The 27,652-nt window shown below is 49.0% G+C and overlaps 1 protein-coding gene across 2 annotated transcripts; it reads left to right on the top strand.

The window, feature by feature from the left end:
* Positions 1–831: 831 nt before the first annotated feature.
* Positions 832–25,963, top strand: corin (corin, serine peptidase). 2 transcript variants are annotated; one of them, XM_023966037.1, is made up of 25 exons: positions 834–970; positions 2,169–2,313; positions 4,521–4,850; positions 5,700–5,808; positions 6,657–6,761; positions 6,970–7,181; positions 7,254–7,367; positions 9,634–9,741; positions 10,279–10,389; positions 10,518–10,640; positions 11,123–11,224; positions 11,294–11,525; positions 11,855–11,997; positions 12,075–12,182; positions 14,924–15,037; positions 15,111–15,221; positions 16,679–16,802; positions 20,567–20,695; positions 20,779–20,828; positions 20,934–21,120; positions 21,189–21,351; positions 21,424–21,532; positions 22,507–22,640; positions 22,781–23,061; positions 24,189–25,963. In XM_023966037.1, exons 1-24 carry the CDS (start codon positions 917–919, stop codon positions 22,964–22,966), a joined length of 3,303 nt encoding a protein of 1,100 aa, XP_023821805.1. In that variant the 5' UTR covers positions 834–916; the 3' UTR covers positions 22,967–23,061; positions 24,189–25,963. The 2 variants fall into 2 exon arrangements, with proteins under 2 accessions (XP_023821804.1, XP_023821805.1); XM_023966036.1 differs by having other exon boundaries at positions 832–970; positions 11,123–11,525.
* The last annotated feature ends 1,689 nt before the right edge of the window (positions 25,964–27,652 follow it).

The raw sequence follows: 27,652 nt of genomic DNA, 5'->3' as shown, positions 1-27,652 counted from the left end.
AAGAAAACATGAATATTTCAAGCACCAGTAGCTCCAACTGGTGTTTGGTTCGGGGATATTTTAGAATGGCCGTCATTATTGCTTCACGGCTGTGTAGACGCTACTCGGCGTCTATCTTCTTCGCTGGTATGTGTGCTCAGCAAGGCAGTTTTGTGTTTGAGCGCCCCCAAGTTGTGTTTTACTGTAACTTCAGAAGCTCCAGACACGTGTGCAAAAGCGCCGTTCTCATTGGTCGAATAGATTTCGACGCGACGCGTCAAAAAAAAAAAACGAACCTGAGGCGTTTTTTTTTTTTTGACGCGTGGCGTTTTTTCGCGTCGGTGTGCACACTCTCATTGGTGCCCTTTGTTTAGTCACGAGGCGTTTTCGCCAACGAAATTCGTCCCGGTGTGAACGGGCCTTTAGAGTACGTCGTTTGGTTCATTTAAATGTTTTTGTTTTGAAATGTAGTAATAAACTTTTAGTTTGTTATCCTTGAAATCTGGTTGGTTTAAAGGTTTTATAGATTTCAGGGACCTGTCCCCCCCCCCCCCCCCCCCTAACGCCCCTCCCCGGGCCCCGCATAAGGTGGACACGGCCCTGACCGGGAAGCAGATCAAAGGCGGCTTTCATCTGTCTTTGATCCGATTTCAGCTTCATTAAAATTCTCATTTAGAAAACCGGAAGTTCCCGTTTACGTCTCTGAAAGTCCCGATCCACATCCAACTCTGGCAGGTTTGGGGTCACGTGACCAGCGGCCGCGTGTTTGGATTTAGTCCTCATAACAGCCTCACATGCTAAGTACCTGCGCGTGCGCGCGTATTAGAGAGAGTGGGAAAGCGATGGGGCGGAGCCTGCGGGTCTCGTGCCGCTTAGTTAGCGCTCGGCTCGCGGGCGGCGGGCAGAGGAATGGTCTCGCGCTCGGCAGCAGCAGGGCATGTCCGCGCGGCGGGACTTCTTCCCGCGTGTCACCTTGAACGGAGCGGCAGCGGTGAGTGTCCGTCTGTCCTCGCGCCCCTCGCCAGTCTACTGCGCAGGAGCAGAAGCTCCTTAACTCACCTGGGAAGTTTTTTACTGTTTGTTTGTGACGTAGGGCTGTTTATCCTCAATCACGTGACCGTTCTTCTGAACGCATGATTCTTCTGGAAGATCAAACCCAAATAAATAAATCTGAAAGATCAGCTGGAGGTGAGGAGGTCCGACCCGGATGTCCTGAAGTTCAGGCATCTGACGAGTCCAGACCCACGACCTCACCTGGAGGAAGGAGAACCTTCTACATTTACGTTTGGTTCTGGGGAACCGCTTCCTCACACCAGAACCTTCAACGTGCTGGTTCTGAAGCCCTCGCCTGCTGGGTCTCCTCAGGTTCTGAGCTTTGGTGTAGCAGTGATGTTCTGCAGCTGCTGAGGAACCGTGTGACCCAGACTCTGGAGGAAGAACCTGCAGGAACAGAGGAAGCTGAGAACGTGGATCACAGCTGGATGTTTTGGTTCTGACGGGTCAGGGCTGGATGTTCTGGTTCTGACGGGTCACAGCTGGGCGATCCTCTGCATGCAGATGAACCGGTTTCTGAAGGAATCAGCTCAGACGCGGTTCCTCACACGTCTGAGGATTTCATAAAAATGTTTCCAGTTCTGGTTCTGATCCGAAGGAGAACCTCAAATGTTACAGCTCGGTTTGTGCTGCAGGAACGTTTACAGAACGTCAGGAGAACGTTAGAATATTAGGAGATCTGGACAGAAGTTCAGAGAACTTGAGGTGAACTCCGGAGTCTGTTGCCGTGACGACCCCGTCCTCCCAGAAGTCTCTTCCATATCATGACCCCTACCATGTTTCCATGGTAACGGAGCAGACAGCATCTCTGCTTTAGGTTTGGGGGGAGTGGGGGTGTTTGGTCATTGATGGAGCTTAGGTATGGAGAACCCCCCCCCCCCCCCCCACATCTCCTCTGACGCCTGAGGGGGTCTCATGTGGGGGGCGGGGTTACGCAGGCAATGGAGGGGTGGAGGGGTTGGTGGTGGTGTCGGGTTTTGTCCGGCCGTCATTCTGGGTCAGAAATAACTTTGACGAGTCCAACGGAAACTCTGAGAGGCAGAACCCCCCCTAAACACAGCCCGGGGGGGGTCCCACACCGTGACCCGGACCAGAACCGATCAGGTGTCTGAACCTTTCTCTGCCACCCCCCACAGAACCCGACTGGAGCACCTGAGGGGAAGATGGAGGCGTGTCCTCACAAGCTGGGGTCCACCAATCACCCGCGGCTCCTCCTCTGCATCCTGGTTCCTGCCGTCAGCCTGCTGGCCGGACTGCTGCTGCTGGTTCTGGTTCTGACGGGTACGGACTCGCCGCTGTCTGTGACTGGTGCGGTAACTAGTGTAATCAGATTACTAGCAGTTGCTCAGGAATGACCTGGGAAAGGGGAGGGGCTTGTGTGGACGCTGCAGGTGTTCTGGTCCTTTGATCATCTGCAGCTTCTTCAGCGTGAAGACATGATGGAAGGAGAACAGGAACGAGATGAAAGAGTCCTGGAGGAGGAGGGGGTGGAGCAAAGAGAGAGAGATGAAGAAGAGAGAGAGGGATGAAGAAGAGAGAGAGGGATGAAGAAGAGAGAGATAAAGAAGAGAGAGATGAAGAAGAGAGAGATAAAGAAGAGAGAGATAAAGAAGAGAGAGATGAAGAAGAGAGAGATAAAGAAGAGAGAGATGAAGAAGAGAGAGATGAAGAAGAAGAGAGGAAGTTGAAAGGAACAAATGGAATAAGAAAGAAAGCATAAAAAGAAAGAGGGATGAAAACAGAAAAACAGGGTTTAAGCAGAACGAATGGAGGAAAAGGAAAAAGTTTTTTGATTCTTCTTTCTTGTTTTTAATCACTCCTCTTTTTCTTTGATCATTTCCTTCTTTCTTTCTTTCATTCTCTCCTCTCTTTTTTCCTGCTCTCCCCTCCTCCTCCTCCTCCTCCTCCTCCTCACGTCTTCATCCTTCTATTCTCTGGATGGCAGCAGAAAATGGAGGGATGATGCGGCGTGTAGGAGGACAGATGACACATTTACTGTTATTTACTCCTCGTGCACGTGTGCGCGTGTGTGTGCTTTATGTGGTTGCCATGACAGCTCCGTGTCTCAGCCAATCAGAGGAGGGTAGGGAGGAATTCCAAACATTCACCTTTAAAGAGGAGCCCTCCTCTGTTCTTCATCCCTCCTTCCTCTGTCTGTCCTCCTTCATTCCTCTCGTCCTCCTCCCTCCTTCCCTCCCTCCATCCGTCCTCCACTCGTCTTGTCCTCCTCCCCCCATCCCTCCCTCCCTCCATCCGTCCTCCGGCGCCTCCCTGGAGGTCGTCTGCTTCTCCTTTACAAACGTCTCCTCAGAGATGAGAGACATGAACCCTGTGACCTCCCCGACATGACATCCCATAATTCTGCTTGTTAGAGACCAGATTTCCGGATGTTTCTGAAAATCCCAACCTGAGGTTCTGACTCGTTCCTCCTGATGGTTCTGCTGGTCCGGCTCACGCGTCCAGAACCACCCAGACGTTCCTCCAGACCAGCAGGTGGCAGTGTGCCGTCTTCTGATTGGTTCCTTCCACCAATGATTGACACTCCAGCAGAACAAAGAGCTCTCTGTGTTCTGCTGAGTCTTATTTTGAAAGGACATTTTATTGGAACCAGAGCTGTGGACTCGTTTCCAAATGTTTTTCCAAAGTTCTGTGTTGTTGTTCTGCTCCGATCCTTCACACCACGGCCCAGCAGGACCCGGTTCAAGTCCAGAAGGACCCGGTTCTGGTCCAGAAGGACCGTTTATTTTGAAGGCTGCAGCGTGTTTGTCCTCTCAGAACCGTGACAGAACCCGTGGAGAACTCTCTCCTCTGTTTGTTGACGACATCTGGGCTTTGATGGCCTTCATGTCTCCTCTCTGTGGCTGTGTCCGAATTAGGGGTTAGGGCGGTAATTCGGACACAGCCTGTGTGACCCTCCAGTGGGAGGAGCATCAGAACCGGACCGGTCTGCCACAGTTCTGCATGTCCGGTCTGGTGGTGAACGCTGGATCAGGAGCTGCTCTGAACCAGAACCAGAGAGGCAGACTGAAGCTGACGGGTCCAGCAGCTTCACCTGAGGCTGATGGACCCGTCCGGTCCAGCAGCGTCTCTGTAGAACCGCAGGAACCTGCATGAAGGTCCATCTGGACTCTGAATGTCAACTCATCAGATGTTCCAGGACTCATGGAGGATTTCTGCTCTTTGACCTTCATGAGAGAAACCCGTCTGGAGATGTTTGTCCTGAGCGGGACCTCTGGTTCCAGAAGGGGAGGAGCCTGCTGCTGCGTTGGCGTCAACGTCACGCCTGCAGGGATGAGAACCTATGAGGTTCTGCAGGACAAACGTTCTCCAGTGTTCTGCAAAAACAAGAACAACATTTCCAGTTCCACAACGGATGTGAAGTCTGGTTGAGGAGAATATGATAGAACCTGAGGGTCTGTGCGTGTCGGACCCGTCCATCCTCTGATGACCAGACGATCAGCTCCTTGACCTTCTGTCTTTGTCTGCAGGTGTTTTCGGAGGCGGCCTCCTGGACTCGAGTCCCCTCCCCTCCCCCGAGCCCATGGCAGACTCCGCCCCCAGTTACCATAGCAACAGCACAAACATTCCCTCCTTCTCCAAGCTGGAGGCAGAAAACGTCACTTCTGTTCTCCAGAACCGCAGTGAAGACCTGGTCCAGACCAGCCAGACCACGCCCACCACTGTCAACCCTCCTGGCTCCTCCTACTCACAGACTCCGCCCACTCCGCCATATACAAAGCTTCCTGATTGGCTGTCATCTGTGACATCATTAGGTACTGTCTGGCCAAAGAGCGGCCCCACCTCAGCACCTGACACAGGTATGTGTGAAAACCCCAACTGCAGGGAATTATGGGAGATGTAGTCATAGTTTGTAGAGAACCAAAGAAAGATGAAGAGGATAAACGTTGATGTGACGCTCCTCCTCCTGCTGAAGCATGGTTCTGGTTCTGATCCAGACCCGCCTGCTGCAGCTGAGGACGGCGTGGATCAGAGCAGGTTCTGGTGAAGGTTGAGTCTGAGGATAAATCATTTATCAGGGCTGGATGGGCGACGCCCCCCTGCCTCTGTCCTTCAGCCTCTCTGAGGAACAGGAAGTGGAGCTGAATGCTGATGAGTCCCCCCCCCCACGCTCTGATTGGATGAGCCGCGGTCACCGCACTGAAGTGGAAGTTTGACCCCCACCTTCAGTCATCAAATTGAAGTCCAGCTGCAGACCCGAATGACCTGCTGCAGGGGAACCGAGGCTGGATCCAGATTCTGGTTCAGTGGCTCCACAGAACCGGAGCTGTCGGGTCAGCAGAGCGCCACGCTGAGCGCCACGCTGAGCGCCACGCTGAGCGCCACGCAGAGCGCCACGCAGAGCTTCAGACATGCAACAGGAGCAGGAAACCAAAGCTGATGGTTACCTTAACAGACAAATGTGACTACTGATGCATGAGTCAGCAGATTAGCTGTAGATCACCAAACAAACCCCCCCATTCTGGGTGAGAAGACCCCCACAGATGGATCATTATCACAGATGTTCTCAGGTGTTTGTCTGTAGTCAGGGTTTTCAGCAGATGTTTTTACTCTAAGGTTTCATCATCTGGGATGTTCCTGCCTCATGGCTGCTAACCCCCCCCTCCGTGGGGCGCTAACAGAGTTCTGGTTCTGTCTCCTCCCTGAAGGCTGTCAGCTGGTCCTGGAGCCTCAGTGTCACATGCTGCCCTACAACCAGACATGGCTGGCGTCTTCTGTGGCCGTGGTGAAGAGCACGGAGGTGGACATGCTGCTGAGGTGACTCACCTGTTCCCTCACCTGACCAGCTGACGTGCACACACACGTGCACACACTGATGGGTACAGAGCTGCCTCACACGCCACTAACCAGACCATCAGGAGGGCTGATCTGGATTCTTCCCCCACCCCCCAGCTCCTCCCTGTCCTTCTAGATGATAACATATTTAAACAAATAAAGTAGTGATCATAGTTTTTATAATCCAGGGCTCTACATAGTCACACTATGGAGTTTCTAGGGTGGGACTCTATAACTCTGCATTTGGAGGGCTAAATGTAGAGGAAGGGGGAGGCCGTGGGGGCAGGGGGGGGGGCCATATGTGTAGGGGGAGCCGTGGGGGTAGGGGGGGGGGGGGGGGGTATATGGGTACCGCATGTACATGTCAACATGCGGGTCAGCAGGCGGGAATCAAACCTGCAACCTCTTGGACAGACATTTATCACTTTCTCTTTGTGCCATGGCCCCTCCACCAGTAAGTAGGTCAGGTCATGACCTTTTAGTGAACTCTGCCAGTCCACCTTAAGATTTAAGTTGGATCTTTTTCTTTTGGTTCTGAAAAAGCTAAACTAGCTAATGAGGCTAAGGCTAACACGGCGACACTGACGTCTGGATCAGTGTTTCCGTGTAAACCTGTGGTTAGCCTCTATTGATCGGTAGACTGAAGGATTGTGGGTAATCTCCTCATGTTTAGTGTGTGGTGTCAGCAGCAGATGACTGACAGATGATCTGAGGTCATGATGAAGCTGATCCAGATAGGTTTGAACCCTGCAGAACCCCTCAGGTGGGGGCGTTCCTGTGCGAGAGCGTCCTCCACCCTGCAGGCGTGTGACGCTGCGTCTGTGTTCCAGGTTCTTCAGCTACCTCGGCCGACTCTCCTGCTACCGACACATCATGCTGTTCGGCTGCTCGCTGGCGCTGCCCGAGTGCATCCCCGGCGGCGGCGCACACAGCAGGTAACGGGTCACCCCCCCAGGCGTGCCCCCCATTCATGTCAGCTGTTTGGACAGTAAGCAGAGCAGCAGCTGTGTCTAAAAATAACGCCCTGAAATCAGAACACACTTGTTCCTGTCAGAGGGCGGGGCGGGCCGAGGCCTCTGACAGGAAGTGCACTTCACGGCCGCCACAGCGCTCTGACGTGCACGTCTGTGTGTGCACGTGCAGGCAGGTGGTGCTGCCCTGCGCCTCCTTCTGTGAGGCGGCCAGAGAAGGCTGCGAGCCCGTCCTGCAGATGTTCAACGCCTCCTGGCCCGACTTCCTCCGCTGCTCGCAATTCAGCAGCATGATGTCATCGCTGGCTCCGCCCTCCTCACCTTCCCCCCCAGAAGCAGAAGGACCTGGGTGTTTTACTCCACGCCAGATCAAAGGCCGACCCTGTGAGTGTGCTGCCTTTGCGCTGGTCCCGTTATGATGACATCACTGCCCTGACTGCTCTGATTGGTCGACAGCCGTGTGCGGCGGGAAGGAGCACTTCCTGTGCGCCACGGGGATTTGCGTCCCTCAGAAGCTGGTGTGCAACGGCTTCAACGACTGTGACGACTGGAGCGACGAAACGCACTGTGGTGAGCGCGCACACGCACACTCACATGCACACACACTTTTGTTTGTGAACTGGAGTTCATTCAGTTTGTTGCCATGGTGATGAGTTTGATGGATGAACTACCAGCAGGAAGAGAACCTCCAGAACTTTGTGTTGTTGTCTGGTTGCCATGGAGATGAGGAAGAAAAGAAAATATAGACTGAATGTAAAGAAAGAGAGAGCCTTTTTTATTGAGGCTCTTTGTCTCTCGCCCTTTACTCCACCTTCCAGATGCAGCATTTGGGTCTTTGTGTGTCTTTGTGTGTCTTTGTGTTGCTGCAGAATGTGCAAACCCTACGATCACAGAAAGAAGAGACTGTTTGAAGATGAACAGAATAAAAACAAGTTCACTTAAACATAAACAGTTTATTATATAGGCTCAAAGGTTGGAAATGACTAAACTTTGATGAAAAATAACCAAAAGCCTAAATGAACACAAAGAGGGCGGAGCCTCTCTGTTCTAAGGGATAAACGGTGCTAAACTGTCTAGAGGAGGCTGCAGCGGCGATGAAGAGTTTAGAGGAGCCTGCAGTGGCGATGAAGAGTCTAGTTGAGGCTGCAGTGGCGATGAAAAGTCTAAAGGAGCCTGCAGTGGCGATGAAGAGTCTAGTTGAGGCTGCAGTGGCGATGAAGAGTCTAGAGGAGCCTGGAGCGGCGATGAAGAGTCTAGAAGAGCCTGGAGCGGCGATGAAGAGTCTAGAGGAGCCTGGAGCGGCGATGAAGAGTCTAGAGGAGCCTGGAGCGGCAAAGAAGAGTCTAGAGGAGCCTGCAGTGGCGATGAAGAGTCTAGTTGAGGCTGCAGTGGCGATGAAGAGTCTAGAGGAGCCTGGAGCGGCGATGAAGAGTCTAGAAGAGCCTGCAGTGGCGATGAAGAGTCTAGAGGAGCCTGGAGCGGCGATGAAGAGTCTAGAGGAGCCTGGAGCGGCGATGAAGAGTCTAGAGGAGCCTGGAGCGGCAAATAAGAGTCTAGAGGAGCCTGCAGCAGCGATGAAGAGTCTAGAGGAGCCTGCAGTGGCGATGAAGAGTCTAGAGGAGCCTGCAGTGGCGATGAAGAGTCTAGAGGAGCCTGCAGTGGCGATGAAGAGTCTAGAGGAGCCTGCAGTGGCGATGAAGAGTCTAGAGGAGCCTGCAGTGGCGATGAAGAGTCTAGTTGAGGCTGCAGTGGCGATGAAGAGTCTAGAGGAGCCTGCAGTGGCGATGAAGAGTCTAGAGGAGCCTGGAGCGGCGATGAAGAGTCTAGAGGAGCCTGGAGCGGCGATGAAGAGTCTAGAGGAGCCTGGAGCGGCGATGAAGAGTCTAGAGGAGCCTGGAGCGGCGATGAAGAGTCTAGAGGAGCCTGCAGCGGCGATGAAGAGTCTAGAGGAGCCTGCAGTGGCGATGAAGAGTCTAGAGGAGCCTGGAGCGGCGATGAAGAGTCTAGAGGAGCCTGGAGCGGCGATGAAGAGTCTAGAGGAGCCTGGAGTGGCGAGGAAGAGTCTAGAGGAGCCTGGAGCGGCGAAGAAGAGTCTAGAGGAGCCTGCAGTGGCGATGAAGAGTCTAGAGGAGCCTGCAGTGGCGATGAAGAGTCTAGAGGAACCTGGAGCGGCGATGAAGAGTCTAGAGGAGCCTGGAGCGGCGATGAAGAGTCTAGAGGAGCCTGGAGCGGCGATGAAGAGTCTAGAGGAGCCTGGAGCGGCGATGAAGAGTCTAGAGGAGCCTGGAGCGGCGATGAAGAGTCTAGAGGAGCCTGGAGCGGCAAAGAAGAGTCTAGAGGAGCCTGCAGTGGCGATGAAGAGTCTCATATCCCAGCAGTGTTGTTGGGAAAGCTCTCTCTGGAGCTGCAGGAGTTCCTCCAAACAAAAGCATCCTCTCCACCCGTGATGGAAGTGAGCTCAGAACTTCTGTCAGCGCTAGGCTTGACAGACAAAGATCTGGTAACCATCTCCGTGGTTTTCCCGCCTCTGAGGTGTTTGACCTTTGACCATCAGGAGGAGGATGTCATACAGAGGACCACAATGCATCTGTCTGTTTCTGTTTTTGGTTTGAATGTTAGCGTAACGTTGTGTGAGGAGTTCTACAGTTTTTCTTTCTGAGGGGATTTATCTGTGGGAAATACCTGATTGGTTGGTTGATTGATTGATTGACTGACATACTGGGGAGTTTCATTCAATCATTTCATAACTCAATAATACATAGACACCAACAGATGCTAAAATACTTCTTCAGGTTTGTACTCTCAGGTCATGTGACCTCCCTGCTCTCCTCCTCAGACTGCGCCGATGAAGAGTTCCGGTGCAACACCGGACGCTGTCTGCCCCCCCCACTAAGGTGTGACGGTTATGACGACTGTGGAGACCTGAGTGACGAACTCAACTGTGGTGAGAAAACAAACGTGTGGGAACTAAAGAGGTAGAGCTATATTTCTGTTTTCTCCTCTGGAGGTGGAGCTTCTGCTCTGTTTCTTCTCTGGAGGCGGAGCTTCTGCTCTGTTTCTTCTCTGGAGGCGGAGCTTCTGCTCTGTTTCTTCTCTGGAGGCGGAGCTTCTGCTCTGTTTCTTCTCTGGAGGCGGAGCTTCTGCTCTGTTTCTTCTCTGGAGGCGGAGCTTCTGCTCTGTTTCTTCTCTGGAGGCGGAGCTTCTGCTCTGTTTCTTCTCTGGAGGCGGAGCTTCTGCTCTGTTTCTTCTCTGGAGGCGGAGCTTCTGCTCTGTTTCTCCTCTGGAGGCGGATCTTCTGCTCTGTTCCTCCTCTAGAGGCGGAGCTTCTGCTCTGTTCCTCCTCTGGAGGCTGAGCTTCTGCTCTGTTCCTCCTCTAGAGGCGGAGCTTCTGCTCTGATCTCATGTTCTGAACGGTGGATGGGCGTTTCTTGGATCTTGGACTGCAGAAGTTCTAAAGCCCGTTTCCGTGTCGTGTCTTCAGTGTGCAATCTGTCCCGGGAGCATCGCTGTGGCGACGGCCGCTGTGTTTCCAGAGACTGGCTCTGCGACGGCGACCACGACTGTCTGGACAAGAGCGACGAGCTGAACTGCTGTGAGTCTGAGGTTCAGGTCTGCTCGTGTTCTGTGGAACCGCCCAGCGGAACATGGAACATCTGCAGCTGCAGAACCTGTTCAGTCCTGGTTCCAGCAGGTCCAGGTGAACCCCTTCTGTGTGTGCAGCCTGTAAGAGCCAGGGCCTGCTGGAGTGCGGGAACGGTCAGTGCATCCCGTCGGCGTTCCGCTGCGACGGAGAGGACGACTGCAAGGACGGCAGTGATGAAGAGCACTGCAGCCGAGAGCAGAGTAAGTTCTGCTCCACCCACCTCTGTGAAGACAGACGACCTTTTGACCTCTGCAGACATCTGCTTCACGTCTGTGTGCCGTGATGGCCACGCCCACATCTCATCTGTTCCAACCCCCTACATGAACGTAGGAGTCAGACGTCATCAGACATTTGGACTTAAGTTCAAAGCATTTAGATTTGACTGAAAAACTCTTCATCAGATCAGAGAACCTGAGGAACATTCCTGTTCCCACACCATGAGAACAGCTTTTTTCCCATGATTCATCATGGTTTCTGCGTCATGGAGGGATTCCAGGTCCATCTGCTAACCTAGTGTTTCTCTGTTTCCACAGACAAGAACCAGATGGTTCTTCACTAGTGGAGGTGGTTCTACGTGTTCTCCGTGTTCTCCATGTTTTCCGTGTTCTCCGTGTTCTCCATGTTCTCCGTGTTCTCAGTGTTCTCCATCCTCTGATCTCCACCTTCACCGTTCTTGTTCCAGCTCCTGGCGGTTGCGGTCCCGGTCAGCCCGTCTGCTCCGCCCCCTCCTGCCCGTCCACCTGCGAGGGAAACGGGGCCTGTGACCCCCGGAACGGCACCTGCAGTAAGTCGCCCGAGCCGCACAGCTGCTGTCGCCATGGAAACGGTCAGACCGGCATGTGTGGTGTTGCAGGCCGCTGTGAGCCCATCAGCCTGGAGCTGTGCATGAACCTGCCCTACAACCTGACCAGCTACCCCAACCTGCTGGGGCACCTGTCCCAGAGGGAGAGCTCCGTGTCCTGGGAGTCCTCGCTGTTCCCCGCTCTGGTCCAAACCGGCTGCTACCAGTACCTCATGTTCTACGCCTGCACGCTGCTGGTTCCAAAGTGTGACCCGGTTAGTCTGCAGAGGGTGCCGCCCTGCAGGTCAGTGACTAGTCTGCAGGTCCTCTGGTGTCACTGATGGTTTTCAGGCTCAGCGGGTTAGTTAGTCTGACCAGCTGGTCCATCAAAGGCTGGTTCTGTTGAACCAAGAAGCTCCAGTCATCCTTTGGTGGGTTAGTTATGTAGTGTTTGTAGGTGGACTGGTTAGTTGCTGGTTGATGGATCCATAGATAACTAGATAGTTGTGTAGTCGTTGGTTACGTTTGTTGGTTTCAGCAGCAGCGTTGGTGGACTGGTTCCTGGTTCTCTGGTTAGTGGGTGGAGCTTTGGGCTGTAACGACCTCCGGCTCTGTCCCGCCGCCGTCCCGCAGGTCTCTGTGTCGTGACGCCAAAGAGAAGTGTGAGTCGGTGCTCAGCATCGTCGGCCTGCAGTGGCCCGAAGACTCGGACTGCAGTCAGTTCCCAGAGGACGGGGGGGACGCCGCCTGCCTGCTGCCGGAGGACGGGGTCGACGGTATGCAGTCTGAGGCTGCTGAGTCTGAAGGGTCGGTGCTGTTTTGTTGAGTTGATGGTGTGTTGCTATGGCGACAGAGTGCTCCCCCAGCCACTTCAAGTGTCGGTCCGGTCGCTGCGTGCTGGGAATCAAGCGCTGTGACGGACACCTGGACTGTGACGACCACAGCGACGAAGAGAACTGTGGTGAGTGGCTACTACCCCCCCCCCCCCCCCCCCACTTACACATAAACACACACACACACACCCACACACACACACACACACACACACACACTGACTGCTCCCAGAAGAGGCAGCGAAAGATGAAGCTCACAACGGGAACGGGAGATTGACAGGAGTTTGCTCCGCCTACCTCCACAACATTCCAAAAGGAGCTAAAAGAGGTGGGAAAGAGGAACGTTTGGATGAGCCAACACATCTGTCAATCAAAAGCTCCACCTTTAATTTTGCACAAGTAACACCTGATTGTAAAAAACGTCCCACAGAATTTATTTTCAGGGACAGAAAACGGAGGCTCCTTCTCACCCCCATGTCCCCCCTCTATGGAGAGAAATTAGATTCAGTCGGATTTGTGCGTAAATTAGGATTTGTGCATAAATTTGGATTTGTGCGTGATTTGTTACTCACATAATACGTTTTGTGTATACCGTAATTTCCGGACTATAAGCCGCTACTTTTTTCCTGCGCTAACAGTCCTGCGGCTTATTCAGTGACGCGGCTAATTTATGGATTTAATTGGCTTACGCCATGTACGTAGTTTCGGACTCAGTGTATAGTTTGAATTCTCTATCCAACTCCAAGCAACAAGGCAATTATTTTTCAACACACCTCTAAGCAGCCAAACAGCATGGACGTCACTTCAGGTCTTAGACACTTCAGTCATGGTTCAACAAAAAGAAACTCGCATGCCCAGCCGCATCCCAGAATCCTTTGGTGCCATTAGACCCAACGTGCACGTGATCGCCACTACATTATGATGCAGCTTTCAAGTTAAAAGCAATCGTTAAAAGCAGCGTGAAAAAATCCACCATCACCAACGGGTTTGGAAAAGCCGGTCAGCTGCGTGACGGAATAGCTGCAATCTGCATCCTGGCTGCACGTAAATATGTGGGAATAACATCAGCCTTTATTTTGTCGGGACACGACTGGAAACACAAATTGATGTGGTCGTTTTAACGGTTATTAAGGACTGAGCGGAGTTTTGCATTGCAACGCTCACAGCCTCCGTGTGAGCTGGAGACTGCGTGTCGTGTGAGCTGCGGGGCCGATGGCAGTCTGAAGGCTCCCACACGTAACAACGCATCCGCCCTCATACACAAAACGTACAGTATTAAGTCCGATTGCTCTGCACAGACACGATTTGCTCCGTCCACCGGCGCAATGGGGACGAAGCGCTCCTCCCTGAAGCCGCCCTGGCCAGAGGTGTCGGAGTAGATAGGAAGGGGAGACAAGAAGCGCGCGGGGCGAGCGTGGAGCGCAGAGGCTTCTGACCCATGCGCCGCGCTGAGACGCGCGTATCACGCTGAGGTGCGCGCTTTTCAGTCGCCGCTGCTGTATTTTACCGGTGGGTTTTTTAACCAGTCCTGTTACTCCCATAACGCTGCCGCGACACAAGCGGAAGGAGAGCTTTACCCGTTCACCCCTCCATGCACTGCTGATACCTGCTCATTCTTAAACACGTACAACAGAATGGCGAGCCGGGCGTTGGCCCCGCCTTTAGCCCCTGAGACTCATGGGAAATGGGGAATCGCGGATGTAAATTTCCTCATCATAACTGAGGGATGTAATGTTGATTATATGGTTACTGTTTGTAATTTTATGAATGATACCTAGATTGTCAATAAGTAAAAATAAAATGAAATAAAAACACCATAACTGAGGAACTTGTGAACAGAATAGACGTGCATACTGGTTGGCAGATGTTGGTATACTCAAATACATGAGCCTGAGGCAAAGCTGACTCCTCCCACAGTGTGCTAATGAATCACACTCACTCTGGGAGTCAGGACGTGATTTGTCAGGATAACAATGTTGCCTAATACATGCGGCTTGAACTCCGCCGCGGCTTGTGTTTGTATAAAAGTAATTAAACACGTGAAAAGGGGTGGGTGCGGCTTGTAATCGAGTGCGCTTTGTAGTCCGGAATTTACGGTAAGTTAAAAAAATATAAAATGAAAAAAATACAAACTGCAATTTACGTATGCAAAAATTAAGATTACAACAGCTTAAAACTACTCACACACACATCTTTAAAAACATGCACGAGTCCCTTGTTACGCACACACAAAGCCAAAGTTACGCACGGATCTACCGTGAGACTGTTTTCACGTCTCACAAATTCGTCCGTAAGTGCTGCGTTTAAATACCAGTGGAATGCTCGGTCATTAGAATGTTCCTATCAGCCTTCCCTTCTAAACGTATTTCCTTCAGTGGGTGTAGCAGGGCTTAAAAAAACTTTAAAGGAAAATAAAAATTATTATCTGAGAATATGACGTTCACTTGTAAACGCTAATATATATATTAAAAGTATATTATTCTCTGAGAGGCTGATAGGAAAGTTCTAATGACCGAGCATTCCACTGGTATTTAAACGCACCACTTACGGACGAATTTGTGAGACGTGAAAACAGTCTCACGGTAGATCTGTGCGTAACTTTGGCTTCGTGTGTGCGTCACAAGGGATTCGTGCGTGTTTCTTAAAGATGTGTGTATGTTAGTAGTTTCAAGCTGTTGTAATCTTAATTTGTGCATACGTAAATTACATTTTGTATTTTTCTCATTTTATATTTTTTTTATTTATACACAAAACGTATTATGTGAGTAACAAATCACGCACAAATCCAAATTTATGCACAAATCCTAATTTACGCACAAATCAAGAATTACGCACGCACAAATCCGACTGAGTCTAATTTCTCCCCCAGGCTGTTCTGAGCGCGCTCTGTGGGAGTGTCCGGCCAGCAAGGCGTGCATCAAGCCCAGCATGATCTGTGACGGGTTCTCGGACTGCCCCCTGATGGAGGACGAGGCTAACTGCAGTGAGTTCCTGCGTGTCTGCGGTGCGTTCATGGTCTGTGATGACGGTAGGATAACGCCGTGACTCGTCCTCAGCCGTCTGCAGAGACAACGAGCTGGCCTGCAGCAACCACCAGTGTGTCCATCGGACGCTGTGGTGTGACGGGAAGAAGCACTGCTCGGACAGTTCTGACGAGTGGAGCTGTGGTAGGACCCACACTCACCTCTAGAACCTCCAGAACCTCTAGAACAGGGGTCGGGAACCTATGGCTCGCTAGCCATATATGGCTCTTTTGATGGTCACATGTGGCTCGCAGACAAATCTTTAATTATACTTTTTTTTTTTTTTTTCATTAGACCAGTCCTTCTCGGGCGCGATGCGATGCCAGAGGCCCGCAGTAGTAGCGGTGCTTGGAGAACAAAATCTGCGCCAGCGCTATCAGTTACTGTTTTCTATTATTTCACAGAGTTTGTAGCAGCCGTAAACCTGTTAATTGCCGTGCCTAAAACTGCGCGCTCCTGTCTCTGAGAAAGAGCGCGCGGTAGCGGGGAAGGGATGTGTGAGGAAGAAAGCAGAGGGTGGTGGGGCACGGCCAGTAAGGTGATTCGCACAGGGATTGTAAAAACGTAAAACCCGCTGCCCGTCACTCACTGCAGTGTGTGAGTGTGTGTTTGGCTCCACGTCTGTCTCACATCTACAGAACATTCAGACCTACGATGACGTTTAAAGTCTCAACGCCTGCATGAAGCAGAAACTCACCACGTATCAACCAGACTAGACCATCAGCAAAACCACCACGAGAAATACTCATCATTTATCAGCAACAGCATAACAATGTTATTAAAAAGAATCAACAGACTTATTGTACTTTAAAAATGTTGAAATTACATCAAATGCACACATTCATTTGTATATTTAGTTTTAAACATATCGTCGCGGACTGAGTTTAACTTGGCTGTTGGGCCGCGTTAAAAGTTCTGGAGTTCATTGAACGCATCAAGCAGAGATCTGATTGGCTCTCAGTTCTGTCACTCAGCCTGTTGTTAGGTAGTTTGGACCAATGGGGTTCAGCTATGGGCCGAATAAGGGAAATGGGAGGGTTGATGCAGCAGTGAGAGAATATAAAGTTGGGAGAAGCGCTCTCTCTCGTCTCAGCGGGAGAGATTCAGGAGTTGATGAATTAATTGTACGGCGTTCGTTGTGGTCTACAGTAACCAGAATAAAGAACCTTAAAAGAGGTTATGTCTCCGTGCCTCAGTGTGGGAAAGAGACACTACATTAATGTATGGCTCTTTTGAAATTACAATTAAAAATATGTGGCGTTTATGGCTCTCTTGGCCAAAAAGGTTCCTGACCCCTGCTCTAGAACCTCTGAGACAGCAGGCACACAGCAGCTGAGAACCCACCATCAGGTCACATGACTGAGGCTGGGAGGTCATGACCTCATTCCTGCTGTCTGCTGAGGTTCTGGTCTGAGGAACGTTCCCTCCTGGAACCTAATGTCTGTCATGTCCAACATCCCCGCAGCAGGTTCTGTCAGAACGTTCTGATCCAGGGTCAGCCTGAGACCAGATGTGACCACAGAACCCAGCCCAGCTTCAGTTCTAACCTTTGACCTGCAGAACCTTCAGAGGTCTTCAGGTTCCTCTGTGTGTCTCTGCAGTTTCTCTGTCGGATCAGTCCGGTTCTGTTCTGACCGTCTTCAAGACGGCTGCAGAGTACCAGGTGTGTGCAGACGAGTGGAACCACCAGCTGAGCAGCCTGACCTGCAGCCAGCTGGGACTAGGGTAAGGTTAGTAACACACACATGTGTATGCACACACACACACAATACAAACGCACATGTGCATGCACACACACACACACGTGTATGCACACACACGATACAAACGCACATGTGTATGCACACACACACACACACACACACGATACAAACGCACATGTGCATGCACACACACGCACACACGTGTATGCACGCACACACACATGTGTATGCACACACACACACACGATACAAACGCACATGTGTATGCACACACACACAATACAGACGCACATGTGTATGCACACACACACAAACACACACACGATACAAACGCACATGTGCATGCACACACACGCACACACGTGTATGCACGCACACACACATGTGTATGCACACACACACACACACACACACGATACAAACGCACATGTGCATGCACACACACGCACACACGTGTATGCACGCACACACACATGTGTATGCACACACACACACACGATACAAACGCACATGTGTATGCACACACACACACACACAATACAGACGCACATGTGTATGCACACACACACAAACACACACATTGCAACAGTCGGACTGTTTGTTGTGTCTGTTTGTTTGTTGTCTAATTTTTGCTTGTTTGTCTGTTTGTATGGTTGTTTGTCTGATTCTTTGTTGCGTTTGTGTTTTTATTGCCTGCTAGTTTGTTGTTTGTTTGTTGACTGTTTGTTGTGTTTTTTGTTGTCTGTTTGTTTGTTGTGTTTGTTTGTTGTTTGTTTGTTTCCTGTTTGTATGTTGTGTTTGTTGTTTGTTTTTTATTTGTCTTTGTTTGTTATCAGGGGCCTGTTGCACAAAAGTAGGATAAGGGATTAAGCCAGGATATCTTGGTGATCCTGGCTCAATTGATCCCCAATCTGGTTTGCACTAAAGCTGGGGTGTATTCCAGAAAGCAGGTTATGCTAGCTCCCACGATAAGTTTGAGGCTAAGAAAGTTGATAACCTCAGCTTTCTGTTCCAGAAATGGAGGTATGTTTCAGGATATGTCAAGTTGCCATAGCAACTCATGCTCTGAACATAACCTGGTCTGGAGCAGGTTTAGTTGAAGGTTAGTTTGTTTTCAGAGAGGTGAAGCAGCATGGCGTGTCCATTTGAAGATGATTTAGTGGATGAAGAAGCTCAGACAATACTTTTTCCACCATGAGAGGATGATAAGACCACATATGGATGTTGGAAAGATAAACTTTATTACTTTGATCTAACTTCATTATTTGATTCAGTTAAGATAAATCATTGTTATTGTTAAGTCAGCTTAGAAATAACACGTAGTTTTCAGACGGTTATTTTACTTTCATTCAAATTAATTCAATTAAGTAGGTGTAACTTTGGTGCTGCTGTTAGATCGGCACCGCAAGGGATTCTGGGATATCATTCCCTTTGCCTGTCTGGACGGATTTGGGTTTAAGTGTAGGTTTTTTACAAAATGTGTTTAGTTGTATAGCTGTTTTATTGTGTTTCACCGTGTTTTGCCGAGCTATTTTGTCCTATTATGCTTACGTCTCTGCACCATGAGTGAGAGTGAAGGAGAGGATGATGAGGTTATATAGCACCCCTACCACCTAAATATGTTATGACAGTGATGGAAACTTCTTAAATGAATTTTTGCACTCCGTGCATTTTTTCCCGTTCTTTTTATTGTTATAAAAATGAGCATATCTGCCAGCTCAAACTTAAACATATGAAAGTTCAAGAAATATAAGTAATTAAGATGGAAAAAAGATTAATGGAGTAATGTGACATTTAGTTAGATAAATACGTAAATTTGAGTTGTATAAACAATTATTGAGTTTGAATAAATTTTACTAAATTATTTAAATTATTTTTCAGCCATGTTACTTTTTTGATGGACTTGTATTTTTTTTCCGCCGTCATAAAAATCTCAGACTCCGTCTCACTTCCGTCTCAAGTGTCGCGCTTTCTTTTTTTTTTCTCCACGCGTTTCCATGGTGACTCCGTAAATCGGCGATCCATTGAGAATGTCTTTATGTACCTGCTGTGCACGTGCATTAACCCAGGGTTACCAAGTGGAGCGTAATTACGTTAACTCATATCCGGTCTTTTGGAACTGACATACCCAGAGTAAGCAAGTTCAGGAGGATTTCAGCCAGAGTTCAGGGTTAAAGTCAGGCTAGTTTAAACATGACTCCTGGAATACCCCCCAGGCTAAATTCCAGGATCTATTTACTCTCATCCCTAATGTCAGTCAGCAGTCGCCACAAATGGAAACCAATAGTTATTTCACTGCTCACTATACATTGTTATCACATATAACTAGACCCGCTGTCATTATTTAAACGTTTGTGATCATTAATTTCAATCATTTTGGATAAATAATGAGTTTTAGATGATGTTGCTATCATTAGATAATTTACAGTTTCCCATAGACTATAAGGCTATATGTAAAATGATAGAATATTAGGGCCACAGAGGGAAAAAAGACAAGTCATAATATTGTAACCAGTTGTTTTAAAGGAGGACAGTTGTTAAAATGACAGATGTGGGGCATTTCGTGAAATTGTACCTCAGTATGGTTTCATAAACGAAGACATGCTGATGTGCCAGAATATGAAGTATCACATTGTCATAACTATCAAAACTGTAAAAAGATGTTGCTTTTCTGCAGAAAGAACCAGCCTCATAAATTTATGACTTTATCCTTTTTTCCTTAGTGGGCCCTAGTACTCTGTCATATAAACAAATACACATTCAATATGAATATAAATACACAATGTGTAACATTATGTTCCTTTATTGAATAAGGACAAAACAAAGCAGGTAAACTACACTCAAAAAACGTTCACTTTGAATGAACATAAAAAAATTATGGAAATGATTTCCACATGATTAGACAGTTACTTGAACAAAAATGAATCATATTGGTCCTACTCAATGTACTTAGGTTCAAACTAATAAATTTAAGTTGATTCAATCTAAATACTGCAGTTGGACCCAACTTTAAATTAATATTGTTGCTCACTCTCAAAGGATAAAAGTTGATCCAACTTAATTGAATCACTTAACACAATTTATGTTGATCTAACTTAATGTTTTGCTTTAATTTTATTTATACATCTGACATTGGTAATGTTTTCCAAGGTTACAACCAATGGGTTTTAACTTTCACATCAAATACATGAATTACGCAGTATTGTCCCACTTCACAAGACAGGAGCTCAAATACCGTGAATACTGTCTTAAGTATTGCAACATTAACATTTTACCGCACAAGGCGGTTGGTCATCATCCTCTACCAAACTCTGACTCATGGTGCAGAAAAAAAATCAACATAACAGTTTAAATTACTAGTTAAAACAGAGTAAAACAGCTAGACAATAAAACCCACGGAAAAAAACTCACACTTAGACCCCAATCTGCCCAGATAGAAGCATGTTTAAACTAGCCTGACTTTAACCCTGAACTCTGGCTGAAATCCGTCTGAACTTGTTTACTCTGGGTATGTCGGTTCCAAAAGACCAGATATGAGTTAGCGTAATTACGCTCCACATGGTAACCCTGGGTTAATGCACGTGCACAGCAGGTACATAAAGACATTCTCAATGGATCACAGATTTCCGGAGTCGTCAGTTTTTTTTTTTGTTTGTTGTTTGTAGGATGCAGAACTTTTCCTACTGTTACCTGTCAGGTTACCACTCAGGCCCCGCCCCCCAGTATCACTCACACACACTTTCCAAACCGGCCTACAAGGTGACCCCCCCCTGTGGTTTTCTGCAGGGTTCCTTCCTCTGTTTCCATGGTAACAGATCAGCCTGGCGTCGCGGGCCGTCGCCGTTGGTTACATGTTCATCCGGAGTGGAATCTGAGGAACGGTTCTGCTCTGCAGGCCCGGCTGGAGAAGAGAAGGTACCAGTTTGGACCTCCTGAGACACCCCCCCCTTTGTTCTTCAGGTTCTGACCAGTTCTGACCGGTTCTGTGTTTCCTGCAGCCATGCCTGTCACTCCAGGAGGAGGGTTTCTGTCCTCTGCACCAGGGAGGGTAAGCCCCGCCCACCGCCGCTCCATGACAACCTTCAGCAGCAGCTGCCATCCTCTGTGGGCGGGGCCTCAGCCGTCTGGGCCTTAATACCGTTCACCCTTTCAGAGTGCGGCCAACGTCAGGTCGGGGGCGTGACCCGCCACAGGAGGAAGCGGATCCTGGGAGGGCGGGTGTCCCGGCAGGGGGCGTGGCCTTGGCAGTGCTCGCTGCAGAGCGGTCAAAGCGGGCACGTCTGCGGCTGCGTGCTCATCGCCCGGAAGTGGGTTCTGACCGTGGCCCACTGCTTTGAAGGGTGAGGGCGGGGCTTGTCACGAGCGCTGCACTGTGATTGGCCGTCACTGAGGTGGGCTTGTTTGTTAGGAGGGAGAGCGCCGACCTCTGGAAGGTGGTCCTGGGCCTGACCAACCTGGACCATCCCGCCGCCCACAGCCAGAGCCGCGGCGTGCGCTCCATCATCGTCCACCCGCGCTACAACCGCGCCGTGGTCGACTACGACATCAGCGTGGTGCAGCTGGACTCTGAGGTCAGACGGCGCCGCCCGGCTGCGTCACAGACACGCTGCGGCAGAACTGACGTGTCCGTGTTTGACTGACAGGTGGAGGAGACGGCGTTCGTCCGACCCGTGTGTCTGCCGCGGCCCGGCCAGCTCCCCTCCCCCGACTCCTACTGCTACATCACCGGCTGGGGTCACATGGGCAACCGGAGTGAGTCCACACCTTCACCACGCTTTGGGGGCGTGGCTTCAATGGGGGGAGGGGAGGGAACGATCTCCATCACAGCTTCACACTTTTGGACCAAAGGTCAGCAGGTCAGACCCCCAATGAGGATCTGACCTGCTGACCTGAAAGACACTGAGGAAGACTGTGGATGAAGAGAGAAAATCCTTCGTCTCTTTTCAGTGACAAATATTTCTGTTCATTTCAAAATAAAAGCACCTCGTCACTTCCACCGCACAAAAACACTTCAGTTCAGGCAAAAGTAAAGGAATTCTTCTGCATGAGTCATCTGGCTGAGCTAAATGTTAGCATTCAGAACCTCCACCTATGCTTTTATTGTGAAAAAACAAACATGATGATAAAATAAAAAACTCCAAACCTTATTGCTGCTTTTTTACAGATTCAGAAAATCATTTAAAAAATACTTTTTTAATCATTTTTATCACATCTGTAAGAAAAAAAGATTAAATCTGAACACACTTTGGAAACAGGAAGTGATGACATGAATGTGGAGAAACAGACCCGGGAAAGGTGGGCGGGGCTTCACGTTAGTCCTTTTCCTTTTTTTTTACTTGCTGGTGCTTTTATCAGTGTTCCTGTTTTACTATGTCATTTATTTTATATTTTACTGTATCTGTAGATTTAACTTCACGCCGCCTTGTTTGATTCCGCTCATATAAATAAATGAACTGTGACGTTCAGACACAGTGAGAGTTTGCAGCCCAGCAGAAGTCCGGCTGCTGGTGTATGTCTCCCCCTGCTGGTGGAGAGTCGTCACTGATGTCCTCTTAAGGTGGACTGAAGGAGATCAGATGAAGTGACGTTTGGATCTGCTAGTTAAAGGAATTTCTGCGTTGTCATTTCTGCGTTGAACCCGCACAGACGGACATTTCAGCCATGTTGAAACCGTCACGTCTAAAGGGGGCGTGTCTTATCTGCTGACTACGGCGTTTGTGTCCCAGTGCCCTTCAAGCTGCAGGAGGGCGAGGTGCGCATCATCTCGCTGCCGCAGTGCCAGTCCTACTTCGACATGAAGACCATCACTGCCAGGATGCTGTGCGCCGGCTACGAGGCGGGAACCGTCGACTCCTGCATGGTACAGCTCAGTTTTTAACCTGAAAGGATCAGAGCAGAGCCGTGGTTCTCAGGTTCTAGTGTCTCAGGGTTACGGACTAAAAATAATCCTAAAGGTGTTTTTTCTTTATCTGTCTGCTCGTGCCGCTGCTGCGGGCTCAGGGCGACAGCGGCGGACCGCTGGTGTGCGAGGAGGCGGACGGCGGGCGCTGGACGCTGTTCGGCCTGACGTCCTGGGGCAGCGTGTGCTTCAGCAAAGTGCTGGGACCCGGAGTCTACAGCAATGTGACGCACTTCACCCCCTGGATCCGGCAGCAGATCTACATCCACACCTACCTGAGCGACTGACGGCCTTCCAGCAGGAAGTGATGTCAGTGAGCACACGTCTTCACTTCCTCCGCCTGCATTTGGCCCACAGTGTCGGATGCTAACCGCTACACAGATGCTAACTCAGGGGTCGGGAACCTATGGCTCGCGAGCCATATATGGCTCTTTTGATGGTCACATGTGGCTCGCAGACAAATCTTTAATTATAGTTTTTTTTTTTCATTAGACCAGTCCTTCTCGGGCGCGATGCGATGCCAGAGGCGTGCAGTAGTAGCGGTGCTTGGAGAGAAAAATATGCGCCAGCGCTATCAGTTACAATTATCTATAATTTCACAGAGTTTGTACCAACTGGAAACCTGTGAATTGCCGTGCCTAAAACTGCGCGCTCCCGTCTCTGAGAAAGAGCACGCAGTTGCGAGGACGGGATGTGTGAGGGAGAAAGCAGAGGGTGGGGCTGAGGTGTTGTGGGGACAGGCAGTAAGGTGAATCGCGCAGGGATTGTAAAAACGTAAAACCCGCTGCCCGTCACTCACTGCAGTGTGTGTTTGTCTCCGTATCTGCATGTGATCAGTCTTTGTCACATCTACAGAACATTCAGACCTACGATCACGTTTAAAGTCTCAACGCCTGCATGAAGCAGAAACTCACCACGTATCAACCAGACTAAACCATCAGCAAAACTACCACGAGAAATACTCATCATTTATCAGCAACAGCATAACAATGTTATTAAAAAGAATCCACAGACTTATTGTACTTTAAAAATGTTGAAATTAAATCAAATGCACACATTCACTTGTATATTTAGTTTTAAACAAATTGTCGCGGTCTGAGTTGGATGGCTGTTGGGCCGCGTTAAAAGTTCTGGAGTTCATTGAACGCGTCAAGCAGAGATCTGATTGGCTCTCAGTTCTGTCGCTCAGCCTGTTGTTAGGTAGTTTGGACCAATGGGGTTCAGCTATGGGCCGAATAAGGGAAATGGGAGGACTGGAGCGGGAGCAGGGGAATATAAAGTTGGGAGAAGCGCTCTCGTCTCGGCGGGAGAGATTCAGGAGTTGCTGAATTAATTGAACGGCGTTTGTTGTGGTCTACAGTAACCAGAATAAAGAATCCTAAAAGAGGTTAAGTCTCCGTGGCTCAGTGTGGGAAAGGGACACTACATTATTGTATGGCTCTTTCGAAATTACATTTCAAAATATGTGGCATTTATGGCTCTCTTGGCCAAAAAGGTTCCCGACCCCTGTGCTAACTAGTCAGCTAGCAGATGGTCGCAGTGGTTCCACATTTGATTCCGAGCAGATGTTGGCTTGTTATTCAGAGATGCCATCGAACCTCCAACCATCAAGCTTAAGGTTTTGACGTTTCCAGGATGAAAAGTTCTTTTTCTTTTCCATTCACACAAAAACTTTACATTTCAGTTTATTAGTCAACACTATGACAATGTTTAAAAAAAAGACGTCTTCACTTGTTAAAGACAACAATGTCTTCAGTTTTCTTTCAGTTTGACTGAGACTGAAGCTCAATTCCATAAAGATGGTGTCATCTGCATAACGTCAGACTTTCTGTTCCGTCTGAATGCTGATGGAGAACTTTTTTATAAAATTCATGGGAGCATCACTAAATACATTTAAGGCACCAAGAGATTAAACAAACTCCATGGTTAAAAAGTTTGACTGAAACTAAACGTCTGCCAGTTTGGTTTGTGGTTCGAGGTCAGAAAGTATCCAAAGTCTTTTCTATTTTACTTCTGATTGAAAGTAAAGATGATGTTTTGTGTTGTATTTTAGCTGTTTAGAAGAGGAATTCTTCACTTCACTGAACTCACTGACGTTATTCCGTTCGCTAGCTTCCTCTTCCAATCTGTCAGGGAAAACTCACATCCAGAGATTCCCCAAATCCAGACTTCCCACCGGGACAACCGTCTCAGCAGCTTCCAACAGGAACATCTGTCTTTTCTTTACCTTCACCTCCAAGCATAAATGTGCTAATTATCACCAAAAGAGATTTGAATTAGGGTTGGCATAGATGCTAACAGCTCCTTAGCTTTATCCAAGTAACTAACAACTGTGACAAAGTAGTTTTTTAACCCGACTAACTCAGTAACACAATGACTGCCAACTTAGCGCCAGCTAGAATGTGAAGCACAAATGTAGCACATGGACATTAGGAAGTGTTCTTCTGTTTGTTAGCACGATGCTACGGTAGCGTTAGCCTAGCATACAACAACCCCAAACCACCTATCGCAGACGAGTCAGATCAAAAACTGATTCATAAAAACAAATGTTAGCGTTTCTACTGCAGGCAGAACCACATAAATGCACAAATTAATGATTAGTTTGCACAAACTCCACCTTCATCGTGTCCAGCGGCGCTCCCTGGTGTTTGGGCGCTGGCGTCCGCCATGTTTCCATGAGAGAGATGCCCCTCCCAAAAACAAAGTCCAGTTTTAGGTTTTTCTGTTTGACTTCCTGTTGTAAAGTTAAAAAAGTTTGAAAAAGCTGCCAACACTCACCTTGTGATGAAGGAAACTGATGAAAATGATGAAGGTAACAGTGTGGGTTAGTTTTTAAGACGATCCGTTTCCTGTTTCAATTATTAGCGGCTAACTAGAACTAGCTGAGGCTTCATGAGGCTTCCTCCCGATGTCTCGTTGTGTCGCTGGTGTGTGCGTCACCTTAACGTGAACACAGACTGTTCGACGTTCCTGCCGTGAACCCAGAAGACGGGTTCTCCAACACATCTGATCCAGAACATTCCAAGTAGCTGCTGCTCTTTGTGTGTTTGATTTTTTAAGAGTATTTTTCTACAGCTTTTTGTAAGCCATGCTTCTCACAGGGCTGCTGGTGTGTGTCTGAGAGCACACGTGTGTGACGTTTGTGTAAACACGCTGATGATAATGAAAGTCACCGACTGACCAGGTGCACCTGAAGGCCTCACGGACGGCCTGTGATGTTTGTCTAACCGTGAAGATTGTATGTGTATCATGTTGTATCACCAATAAACCTGTGTAACACACAACCTGTGTGAGTCTGTGACTCTGTCAGCATGTGTTTGTGTGAGTGTGTGTGTGCGTTTGTGTGTGTGTGTCTATGTGTTTGTGTGAGTGTGTGTGTGCGTTTGTGTGTGTGTCTATGTGTTTGTGTTAGTGTGTGCGTGCGTTTGTGTGTGTGTCTGCATGTGTGTGTGAGTCAGTGTTCCCTCGTTCTCGTGTCCAGACTCTAAAACAGGAACCTCTGGTTGGTTCCAGGATCTCCTGATCCTCTGCAGGTTTCAGCTTCATCTTTTCCAGACCAGTTGTGTGTTTTTGTCAATCAGTCAAGATTGTCTCTAATTTGTCCCGTCTGTGTCCATCCATGAGTCAGCACTTTACACACATTTAATGAGCTCTGATGACATCATCAGCAGGGATTTCAGGTTCAGCCTAAGAGTCATCCTAAGATTCCAAAAAATTGCTGTTTTGTTCTTTTTTTTCTGACGTTTAACTCAGAATAATGATGAACGTAGTAGAACCAGAACCGTCAGAGTTTTTCCTCTAAGGTTCTGGGTTCTAAAGAGCCTGATGGAACAACCTGACGTTCCTAAGAACCTGGACGTTCTGATCTTCATCATGTGACGGGAGGATGACCCTCTGTCCTCTGGGCGGCGCTGCAGCGAGGCATGATGGGAAACTTCCCCGTTTGTTTGGAACGTCTTTGTCAAAAATAAAAATGATCTTAGCAGTAAATCGGTTCTGGAACCAGAACGCCATCATTACCTGTGACGGAGGAAACATGACTCAGCAGAAACACCAGGCTTTCAATGCTGCTGGAAACCAGAGCTCTAAAAATATCAACCAGAGTGTGTTATTGCTGCTGTTTGTCAACCTGGACAACACACACACACACAAACAAACTCATAGGCCTAGCATTATGCGCTAACAAAGGTGTGTGTTTGTGTGCAACAGCAGCTTGTAATGTTCTGCACACTGACCTGTGAGTGTGTAATGGCAGGCTTTGCTGCTCCTCTATGATGTCTGTCATTTGCACAACAACGACACAACAAAGCGTGTGTCATTACACAGCAGACGCACAAACTCCCTCACAGCTGCTGTGTGACTCAGTCCAGTTTCCTTCTTTGCTCAGTCGCACAACTTGTGTCGCTGAAGGTAGGAGACCCAACGGCTGAGTGGAGTTGTGTGTCTGCAGACTGAGACTTTGTGTGTAGTTGTGTGTCTGCAGACTGAGACTTTGTGTGGAGTTGTGTGTCTGTAGACTGTGTGACTTTATGTGGAGTTGTATGTCTGCAGTGCAGATTGAGACTTTGTGTGTAGTTGTGTCTCTGCAGACTGAGACTTTGTGTGGAGTTGTGTGTCTGCAGACTGAGACTTTGTGTGGAGTTGTGTGTCTGCAGACTGAGACTTTGTGTGGAGTTGTGTGTCTGCAGACTGAGACTTTGTGTGTAGTTGTGTGTCTGCAGACTGAGACTTTGTGTGGAGTTGTGTGTCTGTAGACTGTGTGACTTTATGTGGAGTTGTGTGTCTGCAGTGCAGATTGAGACTTTGTGTGTAGTTGTGTCTCTGCAGACTGAGACTTTGTGTGGAGTTGTGTGTCTGCAGACTGAGACTTTGTGTGGAGTTGTGTGTCTGCAGACTGAGACTTTGTGTGGAGTTGTGTGTCTGCAGACTGAGACTTTGTGTGGAGTTGTGTGTCTGCAGACTGAGACTTTGTG

Source organism: Oryzias latipes, chromosome 18 (genome assembly GCF_002234675.1).
Source record: "Oryzias latipes chromosome 18, ASM223467v1".
Lineage (NCBI taxonomy): Eukaryota > Metazoa > Chordata > Actinopteri > Beloniformes > Adrianichthyidae > Oryzias > Oryzias latipes.
This window is presented reverse-complemented; position numbering and strand designations above follow the sequence as displayed.